This window comes from Salmo trutta, chromosome 23, assembly GCF_901001165.1.
Source record: "Salmo trutta chromosome 23, fSalTru1.1, whole genome shotgun sequence".
In the NCBI taxonomy this organism is placed as follows: Eukaryota; Metazoa; Chordata; class Actinopteri; order Salmoniformes; family Salmonidae; genus Salmo; species Salmo trutta.
This window is the reverse complement of record NC_042979.1, coordinates 14684055-14709904: the sequence shown is the minus strand read 5'-3', so window position 1 is coordinate 14709904 and position 25850 is coordinate 14684055. Positions and strand designations below refer to the sequence as shown.

Below are 25850 nucleotides of genomic sequence, written 5' to 3'. Positions count from 1 at the left end.
TTTTGTTTCATAACCTTTCAGTTAGACAAACCTGGGGGAGCTTTATCTCCTGACATTACTATTGGCCAGTGCAACATAAATGCAGTCCCCTATATCTCCAGCAGGAGGAACACTTTGTTCCTAACCAGCTCAGAGGAACAGGACATCCTATCCTAGCACCAAAACCCAAACTCTTTTACTTTCCTTCTGGCCTCTGCCTATTATTGTATAATATTATATACTTACGGTAGTTATTACCTTATTACCAGATCAATGGGGCACCAGGCACCACCATACATACCAGCTCAAATAAATATGGTTTTCCATGCAGTAGCTATTTTCTAACTCTTTCCCTCACACTCAAAATATTCTCTAATAAATAGTTATGTCTCTCTCACTCACGCTGTTGCACACACACTCACACACTCACTCAGTGAGTAACACACAGGTGTTATGATATAGAGCATGTTTGATTAGAGAACTACATCGGGGAGGGGGACAGATGATGTTTATATCCCAGTTCCTGAAGTATGGGAAGTTTACATTATTCTCAATGGAGGGCTCTGTCTTTCTGGAACACACACAAATACACATACACAGACAAAGAGCTGTCCACATCTCCATGCGTCTTCAGCGTGTGGATCCTCCCTCTGCTTGTCGATCGGTCCCTCAGCTCGGCCCTCCAGTGATGATGTCACAGTCCCAGGGGCGGAGCCTTAGAAGATATCAGGGCATTGGCTCCAGTCCTGTCCGTCTTTGGCCTCCCAGTATCCACCCCTGTACACGTAAGTGCTCTCCCCAGTTGAATCATCTGTCCTCCTCTCGAACCACAGTGGCTGGAAGCCCTCAAAGTCTTGCCCTAAGGAGTCAGAGACACAAACATACACAGATGTTCCTCAATATGGGTAACATTTTGCTGACATACACTGTATCACAATTGTCATACTTTCTTTTCCTAGTTTCTATACTGTAATCTCTCTTGAGATGTCTTATCTAGTACTTTCACTCCCCTCCTCACCTTCTTCCAGGGCCTGTGTGGCCTGTGCCTCCCTCTTCCTTCTCTCCAGCCTCTGTCGTTCCTCCAGACGCTGTTTGTGGGCGTTGGCCTCGTCCCACAGCCCCGCCTCCATCAGCCGTTGGTCGGGCCTGAGGCGGCTGTCAGTGGGGGCCACGCCCTCCTCAGGCTCGTTCAGGGTCAAGGCCAGGGAGGAAAAGAAGTGCATGTTCTCAGCATTCTCCCTGGTGGGTGGAGAAGGCACTGAGGTGAGACAGATAGAATGGACAGAGAGGGAGAGGGCGAGTAGCAACGGGTAGAGAGGTGGAAGTAAGATAATGTGCGAGGATGCAAGAGGAATCAAATAACTTGTATAAATAGGTTAGCGTGCATTATGTGCTATAAGGCTGACTTCATAATATGCAGGCAGGCTGATCTTACGGAAGTGGGTATTTCTTCCACAGCAGTTTGGGCTGGAGGGTCTGGTAGACAGTCTTTTGTTTGCCCTCTGACCCTCCACATCCCCGGCTGCTTTCTACTATCTTGGCACTCTCCATCTTCTCGTCCCAGGTCCCAGACAGGATGTGGTGGGCCGTGCCCTCGCTGTCTGCTACCACACCTGTCACCTGGAGACACAACACCAGAAGAGGGAGGAGACATTGAAGATGGTAAGGACTGACAGTTTTTTTTTCATTAGCTTTTTCAACTGTTCCGCATGCAGCACAGAGACCCAAAGGGCAGAGGGCAAACCATGGATTTACCTTGCGTGGGAGGTCTCTGGAGAAGTAACTGTAAGGGACAAACTTGAGGTGGCAGGTGTCCTTGGTCCTGTGGTTGACTATTTCAATGTCCCCAGACTACAGAGAGAAAAACACAGGCTATTTTATCCCAAGCCTCAGGCTGATGATTCTCCTAGCTTTAGCAATATTTACATACTTTCCACAACATGCCAACATGCCTTATATCCACAACATGCAATATTTCTAGTTTATCAATGTTAGCAGTCTATCGTAATAATTTACTATGGATGTCAATAATCATAGTACGGGACACTGTTAAGAGTGAGAATAGCAGAGCAGTGCATAAAGGGATGGAGACAAATGGGAGAAAACAAATATGATGAATATTGCCGACATAATGAGAGACAGTAGAGGAAGGCAGAAACCACGGGGCAGATTCTGCAAAACACCGCACACATCTACAAACAGTATGGACAAACAGATCAAACACAAATATACAAACACACATAAAAAATGTGAGAGACATACCTGGTCAATCCACAGTTTTCCTACTATGATGTTGTGCACTGTGGAGGTGACTTTGCCCCACACATAGTGATTCCCACTGGAGTGGAACTGCAGGTGGATACAGCCTAGAGAGAAATAGATCATTAAAATAATCAGCCAGTGGAGGCTTCTTAGAGGAGGAAGGAATGGACCATCCTCCTCTGGAAATTTCATAAAAAAGAAATTGTGAAACATAAACAAAGTTATCCGTTTTAGATAAAACTATACTAAATATATTCAAATGTCACCAAATAATTGACTAAAACACACTGAAGGTGTACAGTAGCCTCAACAGCACTCTCTGGGGTAGCACCATGGTGTAGCCGGAGGACAGCTAGCTAGCTAGCTTCCGTCCTCCTCTGGGTACATGGACTTCAAAACAAAACCTAGGAGGCTCATGGTTCTCACCCCCTTCCATAGACTTAGACAGTAATTATGACAACTTCCGGAGGACGTCCTCCAACCTATCAGAGCTTTTGCAGCATGAACTGACATGTTGTTCACCCAATCAAAGGATCAGAAATTGAAACTAGTACAAAAAGCATAAGCTACAGCTAACTAGCACTGCAGTGTATAAAATGTGGTGAGTTGTTGACTCAAAGAGAGAGAAATACAATAGTTGAACAAATTAATTTCTTCACAAATGAAAAAGAAGCGAGAGAGAGAGAGCTAGCTATATTTTGTTGAATTTTTTACACTTTCACTTACTTAGCTAGGGAATGCAGCTAGCTAGTTTAGCCTACTCAAACACCCAACTCAAAGAGAGAAGGATGCTATGTTAGCTAGCTGGCTATGGCTATCCAACACTGAAAATCTTCCAAGTCAAGGTAAGCTTTTGGTTTTATTAATTTATTGCCAATGGGGCCTACCGGTGTAACTGCTAAACTACTTGTTGACTATACACTGTACTGCATGATTGTGGGTTTACTAAAGCGTTAGTTCTAGTAGCTATGCTGACTATGACGTTAGCTAATATGGTGACACAGCGATGTAGACTGTGTAGCAGTTAGCGGTTATGATATGAAGGTTTGGCTTAGAGAGGTTTTTTCGCCTGGTCACAGACAGCTGTTGTGTTGTGCAATGAGTGAAGTGAAATAAAAAGGTGAGAGGAGGAGAGTGCGTAGAATCGATAAGGAATTATACAACGAGAAAAGTGATCATGCTGTTTGTATGTAGCTGCTATGAAAGTGAACTGTGTTTGCAGGTGATCAGGGGTGTATTCATTCCGTCGATTCTGTTGAAAAACATTCCTTAAATGGAAGCAAACGGAACGGGGATAAACATACCTGAATTTGTCCAATAGAAACACTCGTTGGCAACTGTTTGGATTAATGATTACACCCTAGGTCAGCTAGATGCAGGCAAGCGTGTGCAAGGCGGTATTGAATGTGTCACTGTTTGTCATCTTGATTACTCACATATTTCTCTCGACCTGTGAACCTACATTGTAAACTTTCATTCGTAGGCTAGGTTGTAACAACCTCATGATGGGTCTAGGGAATATTTGAGTATGTACAGTAGTAGCCTAAACCTATCAATGTTACATTGAGCTGGGTGAATGGAATATGAATGACAGTCATCCAATATGCTGTAATAGAAATAAGTCCATGCTCATTAAAAAAACATTTGTCCTCCCTAATCTTAAATGGCACTGACCACCACTTGCAAAATGTGAATTTTTTAAGAATAGCTATGTGACATGCTTCTGTATGTGTAACCAACAATTATTCCATATCGGAGGAACATTCATGTAGTGGGTATGCATGGCTCACCTAATGGCATGACAGAAATGTATTTCCCTCTGAACTTGCTGTCGATAGTGATCTCCTGCCACAGGGTCCAGCCTCGCTGTGACGTCACATGGTGGGCGGCGGCTGGGGGGTGGTGACTGACCTGAGAGAGCAGGAGGAGGATGACATTGTCAGTACATAGGGATGTGAACACTGAAATAAAATTGGGATCCTTAACATGAAGAAAAATCTCTGACTGAAAAACAGTGGGTTTTTTTTTTCCTCCCACAAAATTAAAATCACAGTGCAGTTATCACAAAAAACATTATTTTCCGTGTTATAGCCCAACTAGACGATAAGCTATAAATGCCTGGGGAAGTTGTGTAATTTAAATAAAACCAGAGAGGAAGAGGTGAACTTTAGGCTACTTTGGTGAATTTGCGAGGCTTCCAAGACATATGCCCCTTCTTCTCTCTCCCTCGCTCTGGCTCACCTGCTCTTTCTCTTCACTAATGATGCGAGTGTGTGTTCAGTCTTCGGTCTTGCGTGTAGAATATCCTATTCTTTGATGATAGGCCATGCTTTACTGAAGTTGCGAGCCAAGAAATTGCGAGATACTGGTTTTGATTGCCGAAAGATATGCCTAGTGAACAGTTCTGACTGCTTTGTGGCTGACCTGCCTATACTGTGCGACTCGCTTCTCTCTATGAAAGATGCGAGGGTTTGTGTTCTCGAAAGTATGGCAAATAATCAGTCTTCTCCGTTCCAAAAATACTGAATCTTAGCAGTCGATTCCTAGTGCAATCGAATCTTGACACTCAGAAATGAGAGTCGATGTGCAAGGAGTCGAGGAATCAATTATTTTGGAGTCGACTCTCCAGCAATACGTCATCGTCGTTAAGAGTTGGAAAAATGATAGAGAAAGGCAAGCGACAGCAGCGAAGTCCTGTATGGGAAAACTTTGAGAAGTTAAATGAGATGGAAATGAAAACTTTGTGAGGTGGAATTGACGTACAGTAATGGTAGTACAGGTGCAATGTTTAACCATCCAAAAGGGATGCACCGTGAGACCCAAAAAGATGTTGGCAGCCGCACAGCTGCTTTGTGAATTCACATGGATATTTCTGATTTTTTCTTAGCGTTTTAACGGGAAACCGATAAAAAATGGCAGTTTAAAAGTTAAGAAAAAATGACCATTTGTCACATGCCTAGTCATTAGTTTGTGGGGCTGTAGACTTTATTCTGTCTGTCTCTGGGTCTTTCTATAAACTAGGCTACTAGTGAGGAACCTGTTACAGCATTTGATAAGTTATTGATAAAAAAATGTCATGTCATTACATTAAGATAAAAGGGGATCATAGCTATATTCAATAAAAGTCATGAGTTGATTTAAAACCCATGTTTAACCCTTTATCATGGTGGGTGTCTTGATGGATTTTAACAAAATCGGGTGACATAAAACATTACTTTTCTGTCCTTGCATTTATGGCAGTGTAAGTTGTCGAAATATCATACATTAATCATTAATAAGTTAAAATAGACATTGAACTTGAACCCTGTAAGAATCCTGGATCTAGCTTTCGGACAGTTTTGAAAACAGTTTTCTTGGGCACACAAATCTGAAATAATGTATGCGATGGCAAAATCGAATGTTTCTATCCGAAAGTCATCTTTCCTTGATACTTAAAAGCTAAATCCATACTGTCATTAAGGTGGTTCTTCAATAATTATGCATAGTACCTTTTGGATGCGCATTTGGTGTCCAGCTGATTAGTTACTGCGTGAAGATTCCTTCCTGATCCAGGAAGGAATCTTCCGAGTGACAGTCAAGTGACAAAAAGCTGTTGTGATAGCACAAGTGCTGGAAAAAAGGTGTTCGCGAAGAATGTCCAGAATATTTTGGTGTCTCATTCCTTACGCCGGTGAAGACAGTTGTGGCTGGATCCACGTTGGATCGAATATCCCTAGCGAATTGATGTTGATCATCTGTTATTTTCTGCTTGATTTAGAGCAGGGTCTCGTTAGATTTATCATGGAAAGCATCAAGGTAATGAGTTTGTGTTTTCATATGTCTTTGTCTACTGTGCGCAATTGTTAGGATAGACTCTATTCCTATTAATTATTCTGGATATATTGACAACAAAATAAATATCCTAGTGGGCTTATTCACAATATGATCTGGTAATGTAATAACAAAATTCAAGTGCTGGATTAGGCCTACTACTGGAACAGACATTTCCTCAATTTGGTGCTTAAAGTTCTTGTAATTATTGTAGCCAATTTATATGTTATTCTGCTCCCTTATAATTATTCATGATTTCTTTTTTTATCTGTTTTTGTGAGAAATGTGGCCACTTTCGTTTGTTTCCCGCAACTTCAATATTGTCGTCCTCATATTAAGTGCTTGAAAAAGTTCCATGATGTCCTTGAATTTGACTTACCAATGTCTGTATGAACCCTGCTTAAAGGATGTATAGTCCTTGTTGTTTAGGTGGAGTTATGGGCCAATTTGGATATATTTTCACTTTTAGTACATGTGGAACTGCATGAAAATGCTTTTTATTTTAATTTCAAACCATTTAGAAATTGTTATCCCAATGTCACCCATTGGCCCCATTATTTATAAAAAGATCCCTCTGTGCATCTCAGACATATGTTTCAGAGAGAGAGAGAGTGTGTGTTTGCGTGCGTGTGCTGTGTCTGACCTGCTCGCAGATGGAGCGGTAGCCGAAGTCGTCCAGGCGGTCCAGCTCGTAGGTCTCCCCCAGCAGGGGGTTGAAGGGCTTGGCAGTGCGGTGGATGGTGGTGGAGTAGGAGGACACAGAAAAGGCTGCCACCAGGCACATCTGCTCCAGGGAGGATTCACAGCGAGCCGCCCGGTCCAGCAGGTCACTGTATTCCAGATCCTCAGTCAGACGCTGCAGCATCGACAGGGGCTCGTTGAAGTTCACCTGAGGTTACACACGCAGGACCGCACGCACACACACACACATTGGAGTTAGACCCAACTGAGTTGCTGAACTGTTGCACCATCTATAGCCCTCAAATTCAAATCTGGACTTGGAAGCCAGTCCCACTGCTTTGTTTCATTCTTCCCCTCTAATCAGGGTCTGATTTAGACCTGGGACACCAGGTGGGAGCAATTAATTATCAGGTAGAACAGAAAACCAGCAGATTTGAATACCTGTGCTCTATAGCCACCATGGTTATTATTTTACCCTGCTGGTCATCTATGAACCAGTCTTTAAATCTCCAACCGGTACAGCCAGAAGTGGACTAGCCACCCCTTGGAGCCTGGTTCCTGCCTTCTACAGTTTTTCCTAACCACTGTGCTTCTACATCTGCATTGCTTGCTCTTTAGGGTTTTAGGCTGGGTTTCTGTAAAGCACTTAGTGACAACTGCTGATGTAAAAAAGGCTTTATAAAATAAATGTGATTGATTACTGGAGCTTGCATTTAATACGCACACACTCCATAGTGCAAATACTAGTACAGACTGCAGAATCACTTCTCGTTTCTCTTACAGGCATGGGAATCTTGGACAGCTCTTTGCCGATGCAGTTCTTCATGATGCTCCACAAGTTGAGGGAGTAGTTGGGTTTGTCTGGGATGCGGCTGCGTCTAACTCTGCGCAGCTGCATGTTGTCGGAGCCAGCGTCCTGAGAACAAATACATGTCAAACAGTCAGGTAAGCTGAGGTATTATAGGATAGATCTCACCATTAAATACTGTATCATATAATCCCTTAGGCCCTAAGGTAAGATACAGTTGTCCATAGTTTACTACGGCTGGGTATGTAAAGGCCTGCAGACTCACTTTCTCGTCGTGGCTCCATTCATTATTGGGTAATTGTCCGCTCATGATACTCTGGTTACTGGCTGAGCGTCTGAAACACAAACGCACTATGACTACTGCATACACAAAACACAGTACAATGAATTCATTAGACATAAAGAAGTATAATGAATTATACTAGCATCGTCATATTACATAGCTATATGAATGAACTCTACTTGGCCCCATGATCAGTAGAAATTAGGTCAGCGACCCTGACTGAGAAAAGAAAAGCCATATATTCTCACAGTTCCGATGCAAAATACATGAAACTAATGTTTCAACAGCAAACCTTCCTTCATCAGGGTTTCATCCCAGCGACCCCGACTGACCTGTGCTGGGTGTGGTCAGTGGCAGTCACTGTGATGAAAGCAGGGGAGTCCTCCACGGCATCAAAAAATTCTGTGTCCTCATTCTCATCACTGGCATCTCCCTCCCGCCTCCTCTCACCCCCGTCTGCCAGGGACACAAGATCATTCAAATCAAATCAAATTGTATTGGTCACATACAATTGAAGTCGGGAGGATACATACACCTTAGCCAAATACATTTAAAGTCCGTTTTCACAATTCCTGACATTTAATCTCAGTAAAAATTCCCTGTCTTAGGTCAGTTAGGATCACCACTTTATTTCAAGAGTGTGAAATATCAGAATAATAGTAGAGAGAATGATTTATTTCAGGTTTAATTTCTTTCATCACATTCCCAGTGGGTCAGAAGTTTACATACACTCAATTAGTATTGCGTTTGGTAGCATTGCGTTTAAATTGTTTAACTTGGGTCAAACGTTTCGTGTAGCCTTCCACAAGCTTCCCAAAATAAGTTCGCCGAATTTTGGCCCATTCCTCCTGACAGAGCTGGTGTAACTGTGTCAGGTTTGTAGACCTCCTTGCACGCACACACTTTTTCAGTTCTGCCCACAAATGTTCTATAGGATTGAGGTCAGGGCTTTGTGATGGCCACTCCAATACCTTGACTTTGTTGTCCTTAAGCCATTTTGCCACAACTTTGGAAGTATGCTTGGGGTCATTGTCCATTTGGAAGACCCATTTGCGACCAAGCTTTAACTTCCTGACTGATGTCTTGAGATGTTGCTTCAATATATCCACATAATTTTCTTTCCTCATGATGCCATCTATTTTGTGAAGTGCACCAGTCCCTCCTGCAGCAAAGCACCCCCACAACATGATGCTGCCACACCCGTGCTTCACGGTTGGGATGGTGTTCTTCGGCTTGCAAGCCTCCCTCTTTTTCTTCCAAACATAACGATGGTCATTATGGCCAAACAGTTCTATTTTTGCTTCATCAGACCAGAGGACAATTCTCCAAAAAGTACGATCTTTGTCCCCATGTGCAGTTGCAAACCATAGTCTGGCTTTTTATGGCGGTTTTGGAGCAGTGGCTTCTTCCTTGCTGAGCGGCCTTTCAGGTTAATTCGATATAGGACTTGTATTACTGTGGATATAGATACTTTTGTACCTGTTTCCTCCAGCATCTTCACAAGGTCCTTTGCTGTTGTTCTGGGATTGATTTGCACTTTTTGCACCAAGGTACATTCATCTCTAGGAGACAGAAGGTGTCTCCTTCCTGAGTGGTATGACGGCTGCGTGGTCCCATGGTGTTTATACTTGCATACTATTGTTTGTACAGATGAACGTGGTACCTTCAGGCGTTTGGAAATTGCTCCCAAGGATGAACCAGATTTCTGGAGGTCAAAAAAAAAAATCAGAGGTGTTGGCTGATTTCTTTTGATTTTCCCATGATGTCAAGCAAAGAGTCACTGAGTTTGAAGGTAGGCCTTGAAATACATCCACAGGTACACCTCCAATTGACTCAAATGATGTCAATTAGCCTATCAGAAGCTTCTAAAGCCATGACATCATTTTCTGGAATTTTCCAAGCTGTTTAAAGGCACAGTCAATTTAGTGTATGTAAACTTCTGACCCACTGGAATTGTGATACAGTGAATTATAAGTGAAATAATCTGTCTATAAACAATTGTTGGAAAAATGACTTGTTTCATGCACAAAGTAGATGTCCTAACCAACTTGCCAAAACTATAGTTTGTTAACATCTGGCCCAGCTGCCCACTGCATTGAGGATAGGCGACACGGTCACCACCGATAAATCCATGATAATCGAAAATTTCAATAAGCATTTCTCTACGGATGGCCATGCTGTCCTCCTGGCTACCCCAACCCCGGTCAACAGCTCCGCACCCCTCGCAGCTACTTGCCCGAGCCTCCCCAGCTTCTCCTTCACCCAAATCCAGATCGCAGATGTTCTGAAAGAGCTGCAAAACCTGGACCCGTACAAATCAACTGGGCTAGACAATCTGGACCCTCTCTTTCTAAAATTATCCGCCGCCATTGTTGCAACCCCTATTACCAGTCTGTTCAACCTCTCATTTCGTCCGAGATCCCTAAAGATTGGAAAGCTGCCGCGGTCATCCCCCTCTTCAAAGGGGGTGACACTAGACCCAAACTGTTACAGACCTATATCCACCCTGCCCTGCCTTTCTAAAGTCTTTGAAAGCCAAGTTAATAAACAGATCACTGACCATTTCGAATCCCACCATACCTTCTCCGCTGTGCAATCCGGTTTCCGAACTGGTCACGGGTGCACCTCAGCCACGCTCAAGGTACTAAACGATATCATAACCGCCATCGATAAAAGACAGTACTGTGCAGCTGTCTTCATCAACCTGGCCAAGGCTTTCGACTCTGTCAATCACCATATTCTTATTGGCAGACTCAATAGTCTTGGTTTCTCAAATGACTACCTCGCCTGGTTCACCAACTACTTCGCAGATAGAGTTCAGTGTGTAAAATCGTAGGACCTGTTGTCTGGACCTCTGGCAGTCTCTATGGGGGTACCACAGGGTTCAATTCTCGGGCCGACTCTTTTCTCTGTATATATCAACGATGTCGCTCTTGCTGCGGGTGATTCCCTGATCCACCTCTACGCAGACGACACCATTCTGTATACATCTGGCCCTTCTTTGGACACTGTTAACTAACCTCCAAACAAGCTTCAATGCCATACAACACTCCTTCCGTGGCCTCCAACACTCCTTCCGTGGCCTCCAACTGCTCATAAATGCTAGCAAAAGCAAATGCATGCTTTTCAACCGTTCGCTGCCCGCACCCGCCCGTACGAATAGCATCACTACTCTGGACGGTTCTGACCTAGAATACGTGGACAACTACAAATACCTAGGTGTCTGGCTAGACTGTAAACTCTCCTTCCAGACTCACATCAAACATCTCCAATCCAAAATCAAATCTAGAATTGGCTTTCTATTTCGCAACAAAGCCTCCTTCACTCACGCCGCCAAACTTACCCTAGTAAAACTGACTATCCTACCGATCCTCGACTTCGGCGATGTCATCTACAAAATAGCTTCCAATACTCTACTCAGCAAATTGGATGCAGTCTATCACAGAGCCATCCGTTTTGTTACCAAAGCGCCTTATATCACCCACCACTGCGACCTGTATGCTCTAGTCGGCTGCATATACTACATCGCTACATATTCGTCGCCAGACCCACTGGCTCCAGGTCATCTACAAGTCTATGCTCCGCCTTATGTCAGCTCACTGGTCACGATAACAACACCCACCCGTAGCACGCGCTCCAGCAGGTATATCTCACTGGTCATCCCCAAAGCCAACACCTCTTTTGGCCGCCTTTCCTTCCAGTTCTCTGCTGCCAGTGATTGGAACGAATTGCAAAAAAAATGTTTAAAAAAAATAAAAATAAAATAAAATAAAATAAAATAAAATTAAAAAAATTAAAAAAAAAAATCGCTGAAGCTGGAGACTTACATTTCCCTCACTAACTTTTAACATCAGCCATCTGAGCAGCTAACCGATCCCTGCAGCTGTACATAGTCCATCTGTAAATAGCCCATCCAATCTACCTACCTCATCCCCATATTGTTTTTATTTACTTTGCTGATCTTTTGCACACCAGTATCACTACTTACACACCATCATCTGCTCATCATCATCTGCTCATCTATCACTCCAGCGTTAATCTGCTAAATTCTAATTACTTTGCTACTATGGCCTATTTATTGCCATACCTCCTCATGCCATTTGCACACACTGTATATAGACTTTATTTTTGTTCTATTGTGTTGACTGTTCGCTTGTTTATTCTATGTAACTCTGTGTTGTTGTTTCTGTCGCACTGCTTTGCTTTATCTTGGCCAGGTCGCAGTTGTAAATGAGAACTTGTTCTCAACTAGCCTACCTGGTTAAATAAAGGTGAAATAAAAAAATAAAAATAGTTTGTTAACAAGAAATTTGTGGAGTGGTTGAAAAAGGAGTTTTAATGACTCCAACCTAAGTGTATGTAAACTTCCGACTTCAACTGTACACATGGTTAGCAGATGTTAATGCGAATGTAGTGAAATGATTGTGCTTCTAGTTCTGACAGACCAGTAATATCTAACAAATTCACAATGACTACCTTATACACACACAAACGTAAAGGGATGAATAAGAATATGTACATATAAATATATGGATGAGTGATGGCCATGCGGCATAGGCAAGATGCAATAGAGGTTATAGAATACAGTATATACATATGAGATGAGTAATGTAGGATATGTAGACATTATTAAAGTGCCGTTATTTAAAGTGACTAGTGATACCTTTATTAAATCCATGTATGAAATGTATTAAAGTGGCCAGATATTTGAGTCTGTATGTTGGCAGCAGCCACTCTGTGTTAGTGATGGCTGTTTAACAGTCTGATGGCCTTGAGATCAGTCTCTAGGTTCCAGCTTTGATGCACCTGTACTGACCTCGCCTTCTGGATGATAGCGGGGTGAACAGGCAGTGGCTCGGGTGGTTGTTGTCCTTGATGATCTGTTTGGCCTTCCTGTGACATCGGGTGCTGTAGGTGTCCTGAGGGCAGGTAGTTTGCCCCCGGTGATGTGTTGTGCAGACCGCACTACCCTCTGGAGAGCCTTGCAGTTATGGGCGGAGCAGTTGCCGTACCAGGCTGTGATACAGCCCGACAGGATGCTCTCGATTGTGCATCTGTAAAAGTTGTGAGTGTTTCAGGTGACAAGCCAAATTTCTTCAGCCTCCTGAGGTTGAAGAGGCACAATTGTGCCTTCTTCACCACGCTGTCTGTGTGGGTGGACCATTTCAGTTTGTCCGTTATGTGTTCGCCGAGGAACTTAAAACTTTCCACCTTCTCCACTACTGACCCGTCGATGTGGATGGGGGGATGCTCCCTCTGCTGTTTCCTGAAGTCCACGATCATCTCCTTTGTTTTGTTGACATTGAGTGAGAGGTTATTTTCCTGACACCACACTCCGAGGGCCCTCACCTCCTCCCTGCAGGCCGTCTCGTCGTCGTTGGTAATCAAGCCTACCACTGTAGTGTTGTCTGCAAACTTGATGATTGAGTTGGAGGCGTGCATGGCCACGCAGTCATGGGTGAACAGGGAGTACAGGAGAGGGCTGAGAACGCACACTTGTGGGGCCCAAGTGTTGAGGATCAGCGGGGTGGAGATGTTGTTTCCTACCCTCACCACCTGGGGCGGCCCGTCAGAAAGTCCAGGACCCAGTTGCACAGGGCGGGGTTGTGTTTTGTGTTTTTGTTTGTGTAGATCTGATTTTCTAACCTGAGTGCGTGTATGATATAAATGAAATTCTGAAAGACAAACCAGCGACATAATCACACTGATACAGTGCCTACTTTGCGTGCAGTGCCAGGGATGACGAGAGGAGGGCCAGCTTCTTGTGAGATTCCAATCCATACCAAGCAATAAACTGCATCAAACTACCTTCACAGTAAGAGCTTAAACCATTGACAGTGTTTTCTAATCAGTTGCACTATCAAATATGAGAGGAGAGAACAGATTGCAGAGTGTGTGTGTGTGTGTGTGTGTGTGTGTGTGTGTGTGTGTGTGTGTGTGTGTGTGTGTGTGTGTGTGTGTGTGTGTGTGTGTGTGTGTGTGTGTGTGTGTGTGTGTGCCTCTGACCTGGGTGTGTGCTGGGAGCCTCTCTCCAGGCCCTCTCCAGGCTGTTGTGCTGCTTGGCTAGCTGTTCAATAGTCTCCTCCAGGTGGTGGCGCTGTTCTCTCTCATACTGCAGGGCTCTCTGCCACCTCCGGCTGTGTGTCTCTGCTACGTCCAGGAAGTCCCGACAGGCCTGCAGCCACAGAGGTGATAATACATCCATAACACATCTACAGAGCTTAGCTACACCACACAGTCATTATGTAATAAACACTTCTATTGATCGTGGTATTGAGAGTTTATATTGTTGTATTGATTAAAGCATTAGATTGACTAATAGCATTGGTCATACAGAAAGATCGATTGAAGTAGCCAGTAGGCGTTGTACTGAAATGTTAGCAAAGTGTTAGCAGCAGTGAGTCGGTCCTCACATTGATCATAGCATTGGAGGTGATGCGGAAGAGCGTGGCACGCTCGTTGACAGTCTTGAGTTTGTCGGTGCCGTCGGTGGCCGTGCGTAGGTCCTCGAGCTCGCTGAGGGATCGCTGCAGGGCGGTGCCGTGTTTGCCGATTAGCTCGTTGCAGGTGCTCAGGTCATCCAGCTTACTGGCCAGGGTCTTCAGAGCCCCCTGGGTCAGGGCCCGGTCTGGCTGGGGCACGGGGGCCTCGTCTCCAGAGTCATCTGCAGACCAGCCACGGTGGAAGGCAGAGTCAGAGAGCACTGAGTTACCATGCATTCAGGCATTTGCTTACGAAGCCAGATTCTTAGAATAGCACTTATAGCTTGATTCAGTCAGTAAGTGGAAGACATTATGATTGATTTTGAGGGTGGAAAGTGTTATTTTCTTTCATGCCGTAGGACGGTCACACTCATTTAAGTTTCCATTATGTTCCAAGAAGGTGAGGCATAGATACTGTGGACACTTATAATTGTGACGCACTCAGATATAAAACAACTTCACACTGACAAATAGACATGGAGACAAAGGAAAGGGAGGGATCGATGGAGAGCTATTACGTGAAGTCATGTATGGGAATAGATGGAGAGAGTGTGAGGGATGGAAAGATATATTAACTCTACACACTGTCGTTGCCCCCCCTCATTCCCCCTTGCCCTCGCCAGCAGAAAGCTGTGAATGACATTTCCACCGTTGCCGTGGAAACACAGGCCCATGCAGTTGCAGGGTTATTTTTAGCAGCGGGAGGGAGAAAAAAAGATGACGCACTTCACTTCCCTCCGCTCCTCCCCGTGTTGGTATGAACAGGGCCATCAGTCACAGGCAGCTGAGAGGAAATAAATAGGCCCGTACCAGCAGAGACAGACATATTCCTGGGGAGGGATCATTATATGGACCTTAAGGAACCCAGAGACAGGGAGAAAGGACTTCCCAGTGAGAGAAAGAGCAGCAGTGTTACAGACATCTCAGAGCTTCTGGAGTCTGGTGTCTGACCACCCGCCACGGTCACCAAGGTCACCCCGACCCTGCCATCTGCATCCGACAACAACAACAACGTCACCTGGAGTCTACATCATTGACACCTCAGAACTCTTACATACTAATGACACTACAAGTGATATCTACAAATAACGTTCTAAAACCATGACACTTTAAATAGAGAGATATAAATAGTAGGCTACTCATTTACATGGGGATATTTCTACAACTGGGTCAAACTGTTGTGGCTCTAGTGGTTGTGAGTAAATTTGATCATAAACAATGTAAAAATCACAAATGCCTACAGTAGATCCTACTGGGCCAAATCCATCAGCTCCTGCATTTGCCTGCTTCACGTGACACATGCATTCATATATACGCTACAATCTCCCATTCAGGCAGGTAGGTTTTCTGAATCTAGGCCAGTGTCAGGCAGAGCAGCCTTGGAGCTCCAGTGCACAGTGAAGTACTCCCATGGTGTCCAGATCACCAAAAAATGAACATGGTCCAAGCACACCAAGACAGTCGTGAAGAGGGCACGACAAAACCTATTCCCCCTCAGGAGACTGAAAAGATTTGGCATGGGTCCTCAGACCCTCAAAAGGTTACAGCTGTACCATCGAGAGCATCCTGACGGGTTGCATCACTGCCTGGTATGGCAACTGCTTGGCCTCTGACCGCAATGCACTACAGAGGGTAGTGGGTACGGCCCAGTACATCACTGGGGCCAAGCTTCCTGCCATCCAGGACCTCTATACCAGGTGGTGTCAGAAGAAGGCCCTAAAAATTGTCAAAGACTCCAGCCACCCTAGTCATAGACTGTTCTCTCTGCTACCGCACGGCAAGCGCTACCGGAGCTCCAAGTCTAGGGCCAAGAGGCTTCTAAACAGCTTCTACCCCCAAGCTATTAGACTCCTGAACATCTACTCAAATGGCTACCCAGACTATTTGCATTGCCCCCCCCTCCATCTTTTACGCTGCTGCTACTCTCTGTTATTATCTATGCACAATCACTTTAATAACTCTACCTACATGTACATATTACCTCAATTACCTCGATTAACCGGTGCCCCTGCACACTGACTCTGTACCTGTACCCCCTGTATATAGCTTCGCTATTGTTATTTTACTGCTGCTCTTTAATTATTTGTTACTTTTATTTATTTTCTTTCGGTATTTTTCTTAAAACTGCATTGTTGGTTAAGGGCTTGTAAGTAAGAATTTCACTATAAGGTCTTCACCTGTTGTATTCGGCGTGCGATTAAAACGAGAGAGTGAAAACTTCAGGCATCTGCATTGGTCCGATGACCCATATACAGCACAGTGGGAGAGAGAAAGATAAAAGTGCCCAGGAGACATCTCTCTCTCACACACACACACACACACGTACCGCCGACAGCTGCTCGGCATGGTACTGCTATGACACCAGGTAGTTAACAACTGCATCTACATAGTCACCAAAACAAGTCTGTATGAATAGGCACACCCCTGCTAAGACACAAACTGTGATAACGTAGTCTAAATGGACTGTGAGAAACATCTGCGATACAGTAGGACAGGAGGAGGGCTGCATGGTATGTGTGTGCGCGCGCAATCGTTAAGTACCTATCATCACTGGCATGTGTCATGTGTGGGTGTCAGAAGAAAACACGTCAGCAGATAATTGTTCGAGATGGCCCTTGTTGGCCCTGATTCTGAGACATCTCACTATGATCCACCCCTACAGCTGATGGAAAGGGAACCCACAATAGGGACGGCGACAGAAAAGATACCAGATAGTGTTACTAGAATAGAATAAGACCCTGACAGATGATGGAGATCGCAGCAGAGCTACCATCCAGTTTAACAACTGGTGTGACAATCTATTATCACCTATGATGTCATTACTGAAGACCTCTGTAGTTATAATAAGCAAATCACCCAAAAGCCGATCACACGCAGACACACACATAGCCCATACAATCTCTCGCTCGCAAGTACGCTCGTACACGCACACACAAATGACTTCAGTAAACCCCAATCTGGTGAACTTCTGATGGGACAAAAACAATACCAGAACAATATCAGTCACTGTTAGGATGTACAACTCCTTAATATGGTGGCAGCTCTTTACTGGTGCCCAACCTCATTGACTAGGGAATTAGAGCAGAAACCATAAGACTGATACTGTTAAAATCACAGCTTTGGGAGTGTAATGTAGCTAGTTATCTTTCAGTCGGTCAACTCAGTATAACACAGCTTTGGGAGTGTAATGTAGCTAGTTATCTTTCAGTCGGTCAACTCAGTATAACACAGCTTTGGGAGTGTAATGTAGCTAGTTATCTTTCAGTCGGTCAACTCAGTATAACACAGCTTTGGGAGTGTAATATAGCTAGTTATCTTTCAGTCGGTCAACTCAGTATAACACAGCTTTGGGAGTGTAGTGTAGCTAGTTATCTTTCAGTCGGTCAACTCAGTATAACACAGCTTTGGGAGTGTAATGTAGCTAGTTATCTTTCAGTCGGTCAACTCAGTATAACACAGCTTTGGGAGTGTAATGTAGCTAGTTATCTTTCAGTCGGTCAACTCAGTATAACACAGCTTTGGGAGTGTAATATAGCTAGTTATCTTTCAGTCGGTCAACTCAGTATAACACAGCTTTGGGAGTGTAATGTAGCTAGTTATCTTTCAGTCGGTCAACTCAGTATAACACAGCTTTAGGAGTGTAATGTAGCTAGTTATGTTTCAGTCGGTCAACTCAGTATAACACAGCTTTAGGAGTGTAATGTAGCTAGTTATCTTTCAGTTGGTCAATTCGGTACAACACAGCTATGGGGAGTTTGCGCACTAGCGCCCTCTACTGAAGAACATTAGAATCATGCCTGACAAGGCCAATGAACACCCTGCCTCACCGGAAGCCCCGCCTTCCACAGGTGATAAACCCACTTCAGGGTCTACAAATTCAGAATGCTCACGAACAACCGGTTGTTCTAGTCAGCGGTTGGTTCACCTCCATCGTCCTGAAGGACGAGTACTGTCATGTGGCCATGTACCCCCCTCACAGGAAAGTTCCTGAGGTTCAATTTCGAGGCTGTAGCCTACGAGTTCTGTTCCTCCCTATTGGGATTTCCCTTTCGCCTCACACTTTCACTAAAGTTGTGGAGGCGGGTTTGGCACCTACGCAGAGTCTGGGGCTCAGTATATTGGACTACCTGGTCAAATGGCTGGTGGTAGCAGAGTCGAGGGAGTATGTGGTGTTACATGCATCATTGCTGGTTTCCCATGTTCAGTCTCAGGGTTTCATAGTGAATCAAGAGAAGAGCTGTTTGACTCCATCTCAGCGCATTCCATCTCTGGGTCACAAGTTAGACTCAGTTGAGAATCGTGCCTCCGGTTTCCGGCTTTGCTTGGTCCAATTTTGGCTAGGTCACCTAGTGCATTTTCACCAGTGCCTGCACCTATTAGGGATGATGGCATCTATGATAGCAGTGGTTCGCTATGGGCTGTTGCGACCCTTCCAGCAGTAGGTGATAGACACTCTCTTGGACGTATTGCGCCATCTAAACCGCTCACCCCGTCATGCCTACAGGCTCGGTGGAGGGACCCGTGGCTGTTGTCACTGGGGGCCCCCATGGTTCGAGTTATATCCCTCAAGGTGATCATGACAGATGCATCCCCTCGAGGGTGGGGAGCTTAATTTGGGGGTTGTGGACAGGGTCGCAGAGCATACTGCACATCAGTTACCTGGAGCTTTGTCCTGTTGTTGGCCGGCCAGTAGGTGCTGGTGAGGACCGACAGCGGGACAGGTCAACAGATAGGGAGGGGTGCGTTCTCGCTTCCTCTTATCCTTAGCTCGCTCCCTACTGCTGTGGAGCGGTGCACACTTTCCCTCGCTCCGGGCGACGCATCAACGCGGGTGCGAATCTGATATCTAAGTTGGGTGGAGGGGGGTCCAGTTCTCGGGGGTCTCCCAGATATGGGAAATGTTTGGCTGGGTCGATATAGACCTTTGCGTATTGTCGGCTGTTTTTCTCAATAAGGGACCTGAGTATTCTGCTGGGAACAAATGCTCTCGCGCACCAGTGGCCTTGGACCCTCCTTTGCACGTTTCCCCAAGTCAACCTGATTCAGCCCACGCTGGAGAAGGTGAGTCGTGGTTCACGGAGATCATTTGCCTTTTAGAAGGGGACCGGTGGCAACTCCCATTGCGCAGGGACCTGTTGTTCCAGGCACATTGGCAGGTCTGGCACCCCTCCTGTATGAAGTTCGCCCTTGGCAACTTGAAGGTGACGTTGCGTCCTAATGCGGCCTTCGTCCCTAAGGTCATGACTATGTCCTACAGGTCCCTAGCTTTTGAGCTTTTCGCTTCCTCAGTATGCTTCTGAGGAGGTTACATGCCCTGTGTCTGGTACAAGCGCTACGCATGTACATTGACTGGTCAGGGGTGTCCGTCACTAACTTTTTGTCTGTTTTGCTAATCTGACTCATGGTAGAGTGCTTTCTAAGCAGTGTCTCTCCCACTGGATTGTGGAGGCCATTTCTCTGGCATATGATAGCAAAAGGCAGGGATTACCTAACGGTGTACACACCCACTCCACCTGGGGTCTGGCAGCGTCTTGGCCATTGTTTAAAGGGTTGCCTGTAGGAGATATTTGTGCTGCGGCGAGTTGGGCGCCACCACACACTTTTGTGAGGTTTTATTGCTGGATGTCACTGCCCCCAGTGTAGCCCACAGTATGCTTACGGCTGGGGCAAAAGAGGGTCATTAAGCAGCGTGCAGATTGAACAATACCCAGGTACTGCAGGTTTTCCTGTCGGGCTCTGGGAGGTCTGCAGTGGGCCATTTAATTTGGGGTCCGCTGTGGTCGGCTTAGGGATTGATTTCACGTCCCCATAGCTATGTTGTACCGAGTTGACAGACTGAAAGGGAAGGTACAGTTATGACTATTGTTCCCTGAAGGAGGGAAACAAGGTACAACATCTGTTTGACCCCGCACCGCCTAGTTCTGGGCTCATTGAAGAGCGATACTGAATTGAAGGAATCTGTGTGGAAGGCGGGGATTTCGGTGAGGCACGGTATTCATTGGCCTTGTCAGGTGTGATTCTAATGTTCTTTAGTAGAGGGCGCTAGCCCGCGAACGCCACATAGCTATGTTGTACCTCGTTTCCCTCCTTCAGGGAACAGTTATAGTCTTAACTGTACGTTTACTGACATAACCATTATTGCACCATCAGTGTCCACTGTACTGTAAGCACTTTGAGCCATGGGCAAATGTAAAACCATCTAAATGGGCTCAAACCCTTCAAATCCTGTTGACTTAGCCTAGCTTTATTGCTACATATGTTTGTTTGGCCGCACGGACCCTAGCCACTTGCCTGGCTGTTATTGTAAATAATAATTGACTAGTTAAATAAAAGGTTGAATAAAGAAACAAAGGACTTTAAAGTTTGAACCCATGTTCATAAACACACAAGCATACGCAGACAAACCAACCTTCCAGAGGTAAAACTACTGGGGACAGAGGCCCACCCCTCTCCTATGAATGCAGAGCCTGAGAAAAATCTGCCATAAACCCTATCTGTAGAAAAACATACTTTACATTTAATAGACCTATTACCACCATCTGTCATATTTAGGTCAGTTCAAATCAATAAGGAGGAAAAAGAGAGAGCGTCGACTCAGCATTTCCGCCAAGAAAAGCGAACATATAAAAGATGCCAAATAACAAAGTAGCAGGTAAATCACACTTGTCCCATTGTGCAGCTGAAAAATTAAATAAGGGGCCCAATGAGGTTGATTGGTGTTCAGCTCATCAATCTTGTGACACACTACTGGGAAATCTGTCATAGTTCATAAACACACACACTAGTAAAGTCCCATACAGAAATAAGCCTACCCCACTTACTGTCAAAGTGAATTAGCATGAGGACAAAAGAAAAACACCTTACATTACAACACAGGGAATACACACACACACACACACACACACACACACACACACACACACACACACACACACACCCCTCCACTATAGCTTACTTGACATTTCTGTCCTCAATATAATTATAGCAGGTAATCAATACTTACAGAGGAAAATTCATTACAGAGGCTGCATTCAATCTCTTTCTCTTCTCCTTACAGTGCAGACGGAAAGAAAATTCTCTCAATGAAAATATGAAGCAACCCTCCCTCTTACTCCCCTGCCTCTCTCTCCTTCACCTTCTCTTACTTCCTCCTCTCTTTCCCTCTCACTCTCCATAGCAGAGTGGGAGGAGGAGTTAAAATGCTGGAGGATCACTTCATTCAGCTCTGGCTGGCGTCATATTCAGAAAAAAGGGAGGGGGAGGGAGGAAAATAGAGAGCAAGTATGTGAGGGAAGATGGAAATTAGATGTGAAAGAGTGAGTAAGAGAGAGAGAGAGACTGGGCCGCCATTACAAACTGTACCCTTGCACCATCCTTGGCAGTCACCCTCATTTCCACATGCCCACGAAGTGCAAATCAGAGACCTGGACTGAGACCAGCAATTGGTGGAGACATAGCTCAGAATTAGACTGTTCAATCAAGCCAATGTATTTTAAAGGACCCTAGAGCAGTGTGCCTACTTAGCAATGCAATGTGCAGAAAGGCCACATGATAGCACTGGAAGATTTTAAGAGAACAGACAACAAACCACCAAAGTAAAATTAAATTTAAATGTTGCATTATATATAGAGAAAACAGGGATAATTGTTCCATTTGTTTAGCAAGTGCACCACCTTGTGGTTGATGCACGAATAACACTGGTAACCTTGACATTGAATACTACACTACGATTTGTTTACCTCAGGTCCTTAACCCTATAATTTTCAGAAAAGTAGTGGATGCTTTAAAGGTTAGTCAACGTTGCAATATACATTCTCGCCTTGAATGAGAAGAAAGCCCAAAGGGCAAATATCCCAGTGAGTTTCATATTGGTTTGATATAACTTTTTCATAATTTATAGTCCATTTCCTTTCAACAGGGTCACAAATCACTGTGTTCTGTACAGTAGTACGGCCACAATTCCTACAGTTTTGTCCTACTTTCGTTATTTCTAAATATATACGAAGCTAAGCATTTTTTACCCACTCTCCCGTTTAAAACCTCCCAATCCACCCAAATAGGATTTTCCTCTTGCTCGCACCTGATTGGTGCATCATGTGAGTGGTGTTGGCCTTAGCCTGTTGGAGAGCCGAGACCCAGCGCTGACTCTCCCCATCGGAAGTGGCCTTCAGGTGGTAGTTCCGCCCTCCGCTGGTCAGCACCAGGTGGCAGGTGTCACCCACCTCAATGTGTGCCGTCGCCAGGGTGATGGTGCCACGGCAAGTGTGGGCCATCTCTGCCTGAGTCCTAATGCACAGAGACACATTCACACACAGACACACGTACACACAGAGACAGGGGAGAAGAGGCTGCTGACTAAATCTAGTTCTACAGAGACAGAAATGATACATAACAGGGCATGCATACTCTCGCACACACACAAATCCACACACATGCAATTGTTTAATATTTCATAGAAGTATCCCACTTGAACATAGCTGAGCAGATGTGAGTGCTTGGAAGTGTGTCCGTGTGTGCGTGTCGGCGCAATGTGCATGCGTTGGTCAGGGCATAAACTCTTTATACAGTGGTAGTACTCGAGAGTACAGTTACATAAACACACATGCCACAGAGGAGAGTGGAAAGAGAGGGAAAGTAGAGTTGAATATACAAAGGAGCAGTGCATAAAACCCATTAGGCTCTATAAAAACACAGTGAACACAACAGCTCCTCCATTAGGCTCTATAAAAACACAGTGAACACAACAGCTCCTCCATTAGGCTCTATAAAAACACAGTGAACACGACAGCTCCTACATTAGGTTCTAAGTCTAATGTGATCAAACGGTATGCGCCCCACAGCCTTGGGGAGGCTACAGCTGCGGTACTGTCTGTGGTACTGAATGACTGAATGGAAGTTTTTGCATTCACCACCAGTCCTTGCCTCTATGCTTTTCATTTTCTCTATCTGTGTCCATCTCTCTTTGTTGTGAATGACATAACAGCAGAGCTGTGCATTCCCACCTGAGACTGTAGGGCAGCCTACACACACACACACACACACACACACACACACACACACTTCTGACAAATGCCTCACAATGAATGTGCATAACACTGACTGACATCACTCACTATTAACTGGTTTCAGGGAAATGTGCCTAACAACTGGCCATTACTGAATCAGAGGACCACACTTTCACACATTTTTAAAGCATCTTGATGCATCAGATAAAACATGTCATACATTATCATCATCATCATCATCATAATGAAATGTTAGGACCCTACTTGTTACATAGAGCATACTACACTACATACAATGACAGTCGTTCCTGGAATAGAACATATCTAGGTCTAAATAAATAAATTAAATGTTCCAAAATATTATCTAGAAATCTAAAATATTATTCACAGGTTCATCTATAACAATTCTCTACATGACATTTGCAAAAATATCAATGACTACATCATATGGGCGAAAATCTATATTCATTTGGAGTCTGGTCCGTTTCTAGCTAGCTAGATATTTTGGGGGGTTATGCTAATTGTGTCCAGCTAGCTCATTCTGCATTTATGCCATGTCATTGACTGTGACTGGAGAATTACCTTCCTGTGGGAATGGGAGGGGATGAAGCTCGTGGCATGCAGTTCTTAATTGCCACATAACGTTATCTAAACAGATAAGATACTTGTTTTGATGAGTAATATTGGCCAACCTAGCTAGCTAGCTATGTTAGTTAAAAAGTCACTGCATTTATATACATTATGAACGTCAAGCACATTCTATAGACTGTCAACTACATGTTTAATCTAAAATAACAGTCACTGTGGGATTGGTTTGAAACCACTTGATTTTGCTAGGATTAATGCAGTGCTAGCTAGCCTGATTTGACATCTACAGTAGATAGCTAGCGCGTAGCTAGCTGCTAGCAAATATTACCTGTAATATGACAGAAGGCCGTTGCTAAGGACGAACCACCGGCGTTGGTAGCCCTTCAAGTAGTTTGTCCATTTATACAGCCAGCCTTTGTAGGTATCAGACCCCGCAGGTTGCCCCCCTGAAGAAGTAGGGGAAGGCAAACTCTTCACCGGTTCACTCATTTGCCCCACTGTCAGCGGTAGATGGAATCAACACAGCTGTAGCTTGCTCTGTGTGGAGAAATGATACAGCTAGCTAGCTTGCCTATGATTCATAGTACGAAAGACCAACATCGCACCTGCTTTACCCATCATGTAACGTTAACGCCGATGAGGTAACCCACTGTAATAGCTATTAGTCGTTCAGCTAGATAGAGGGGTTGCCACGGCGATGAAGAGCGTGTTTAACCTTCTCCTCCTAACCTAGTTGAGCCTTCAGCACTGGTCCTGATGAAAGTAAGGGGAGTGTGTCACGTAAATAGTGGAGGGGAGTCGACTCTCAAATAATCGATTCCTCGACTCATTGACCGTCGATTCCCGTTGTCGACTCTCATTTATGGGTGTCAAGCTTCGATTGCGCTAGGAATCGACTCCTCAACTCCTAACATTCATTATTTTTTAAACGAATGAAACTATTTTCCGTAGTCTACTTCGAAAACGCAAATTCTCGCATCTTTCACAACAAAGAAAAAGCGATCTAAGTGACGGAGAGAGCGAAATGGGAGGGGCACAGCCAGGAATGTCGGCTGAGCTGTTCTACACACAAGACCGAAGACCAAACACACACTAGTATTTTTTTTTTATAGCGAAGAGGAAGTGGAGCAGGCGAGGGAGAGAGAGGATCGGGGCAGGCAGCTCAAATCAGCAGGATGTGATGCATTGTTATTAGGAATGACGTCTACTACGGAGGGATTTCTAAAATAATGAATATAATCACACTTCATCAATTTAAATATTATGGGGAGACCTATACATTTAGCACCCACGCAAGAGTTGGTCAGTGTATCGTCTAGACATGACATTGAAATATCTTCACAACTACAATAAAAACATCCAGGCTTCCATCATAAGAGTCAATAAAAAAAGTAAGAATGACAGGGGGCAGTAGAAAAAACGAATCCTGTGTGAATCCTCCTCTGAAATACGTACATGCTTGGATAATAAATACAAAACCAACGTCTCTAGTAATACCGTCCGAATAGGGCTATAACATGAGGGGAAAATAGGTTAACAGCCTAGAGTGCGCCACATCATTCCATGGGATCTGTCAAGGCTGCATACAGCAGAAATACCACTGAAATATTCTAGTTCCGACACATCACCTTCTATATCAAAACAAAATATACATTTTATAGGCAGCACCATTTGGGATACCGAGGCATCACTACAGACCCTAGTTCGATTCCATTCACTATCACAACCGGCCGTGATTGGGAGTCCCATATGGCGGTGCACAATTGACCCAGCGTCGTCTGGGTTAGCGTTTGGCCTGGGTAGGCGTTATTGTAAATAAGAATGTGTTCTTAACTGACTTGCCTAGTAAAATAAAGGTTAAAAATCATGCTCATGTCAGTCCTCTAGAATGCAAATGTCTTCCTAGTTGGACTCTGTAATAATGAGATGGTTATCAATCAAATGTACACTGC

General features: G+C 44.6%; 1 protein-coding gene across 2 annotated transcripts; it reads right to left on the bottom strand.

The window, feature by feature from the left end:
* Positions 1-183: 183 nt before the first annotated feature.
* On the bottom strand, positions 184-24988 carry LOC115159436 (oxysterol-binding protein 2-like). Of its 2 annotated transcripts, none has more exons than XM_029709151.1 (14): positions 24227-24988; positions 22386-22672; positions 14237-14487; positions 13830-13998; positions 8156-8279; positions 7806-7875; positions 7514-7648; positions 6695-6940; positions 4032-4152; positions 2242-2345; positions 1735-1830; positions 1415-1599; positions 998-1218; positions 184-838 (listed from the first exon to the last, which is right to left on the bottom strand). In XM_029709151.1, the coding sequence occupies exons 1-14, from the start codon at positions 24385-24387 to the stop codon at positions 696-698; spliced, it is 2313 nt and encodes a 770-aa protein (XP_029565011.1). In that variant the 5' UTR covers positions 24388-24988; the 3' UTR covers positions 184-695. The 2 variants fall into 2 exon arrangements, with proteins under 2 accessions (XP_029565011.1, XP_029565012.1); XM_029709152.1 differs by having other exon boundaries at positions 22386-22591; positions 24227-24987.
* Positions 24989-25850: the final 862 nt, after the last annotated feature.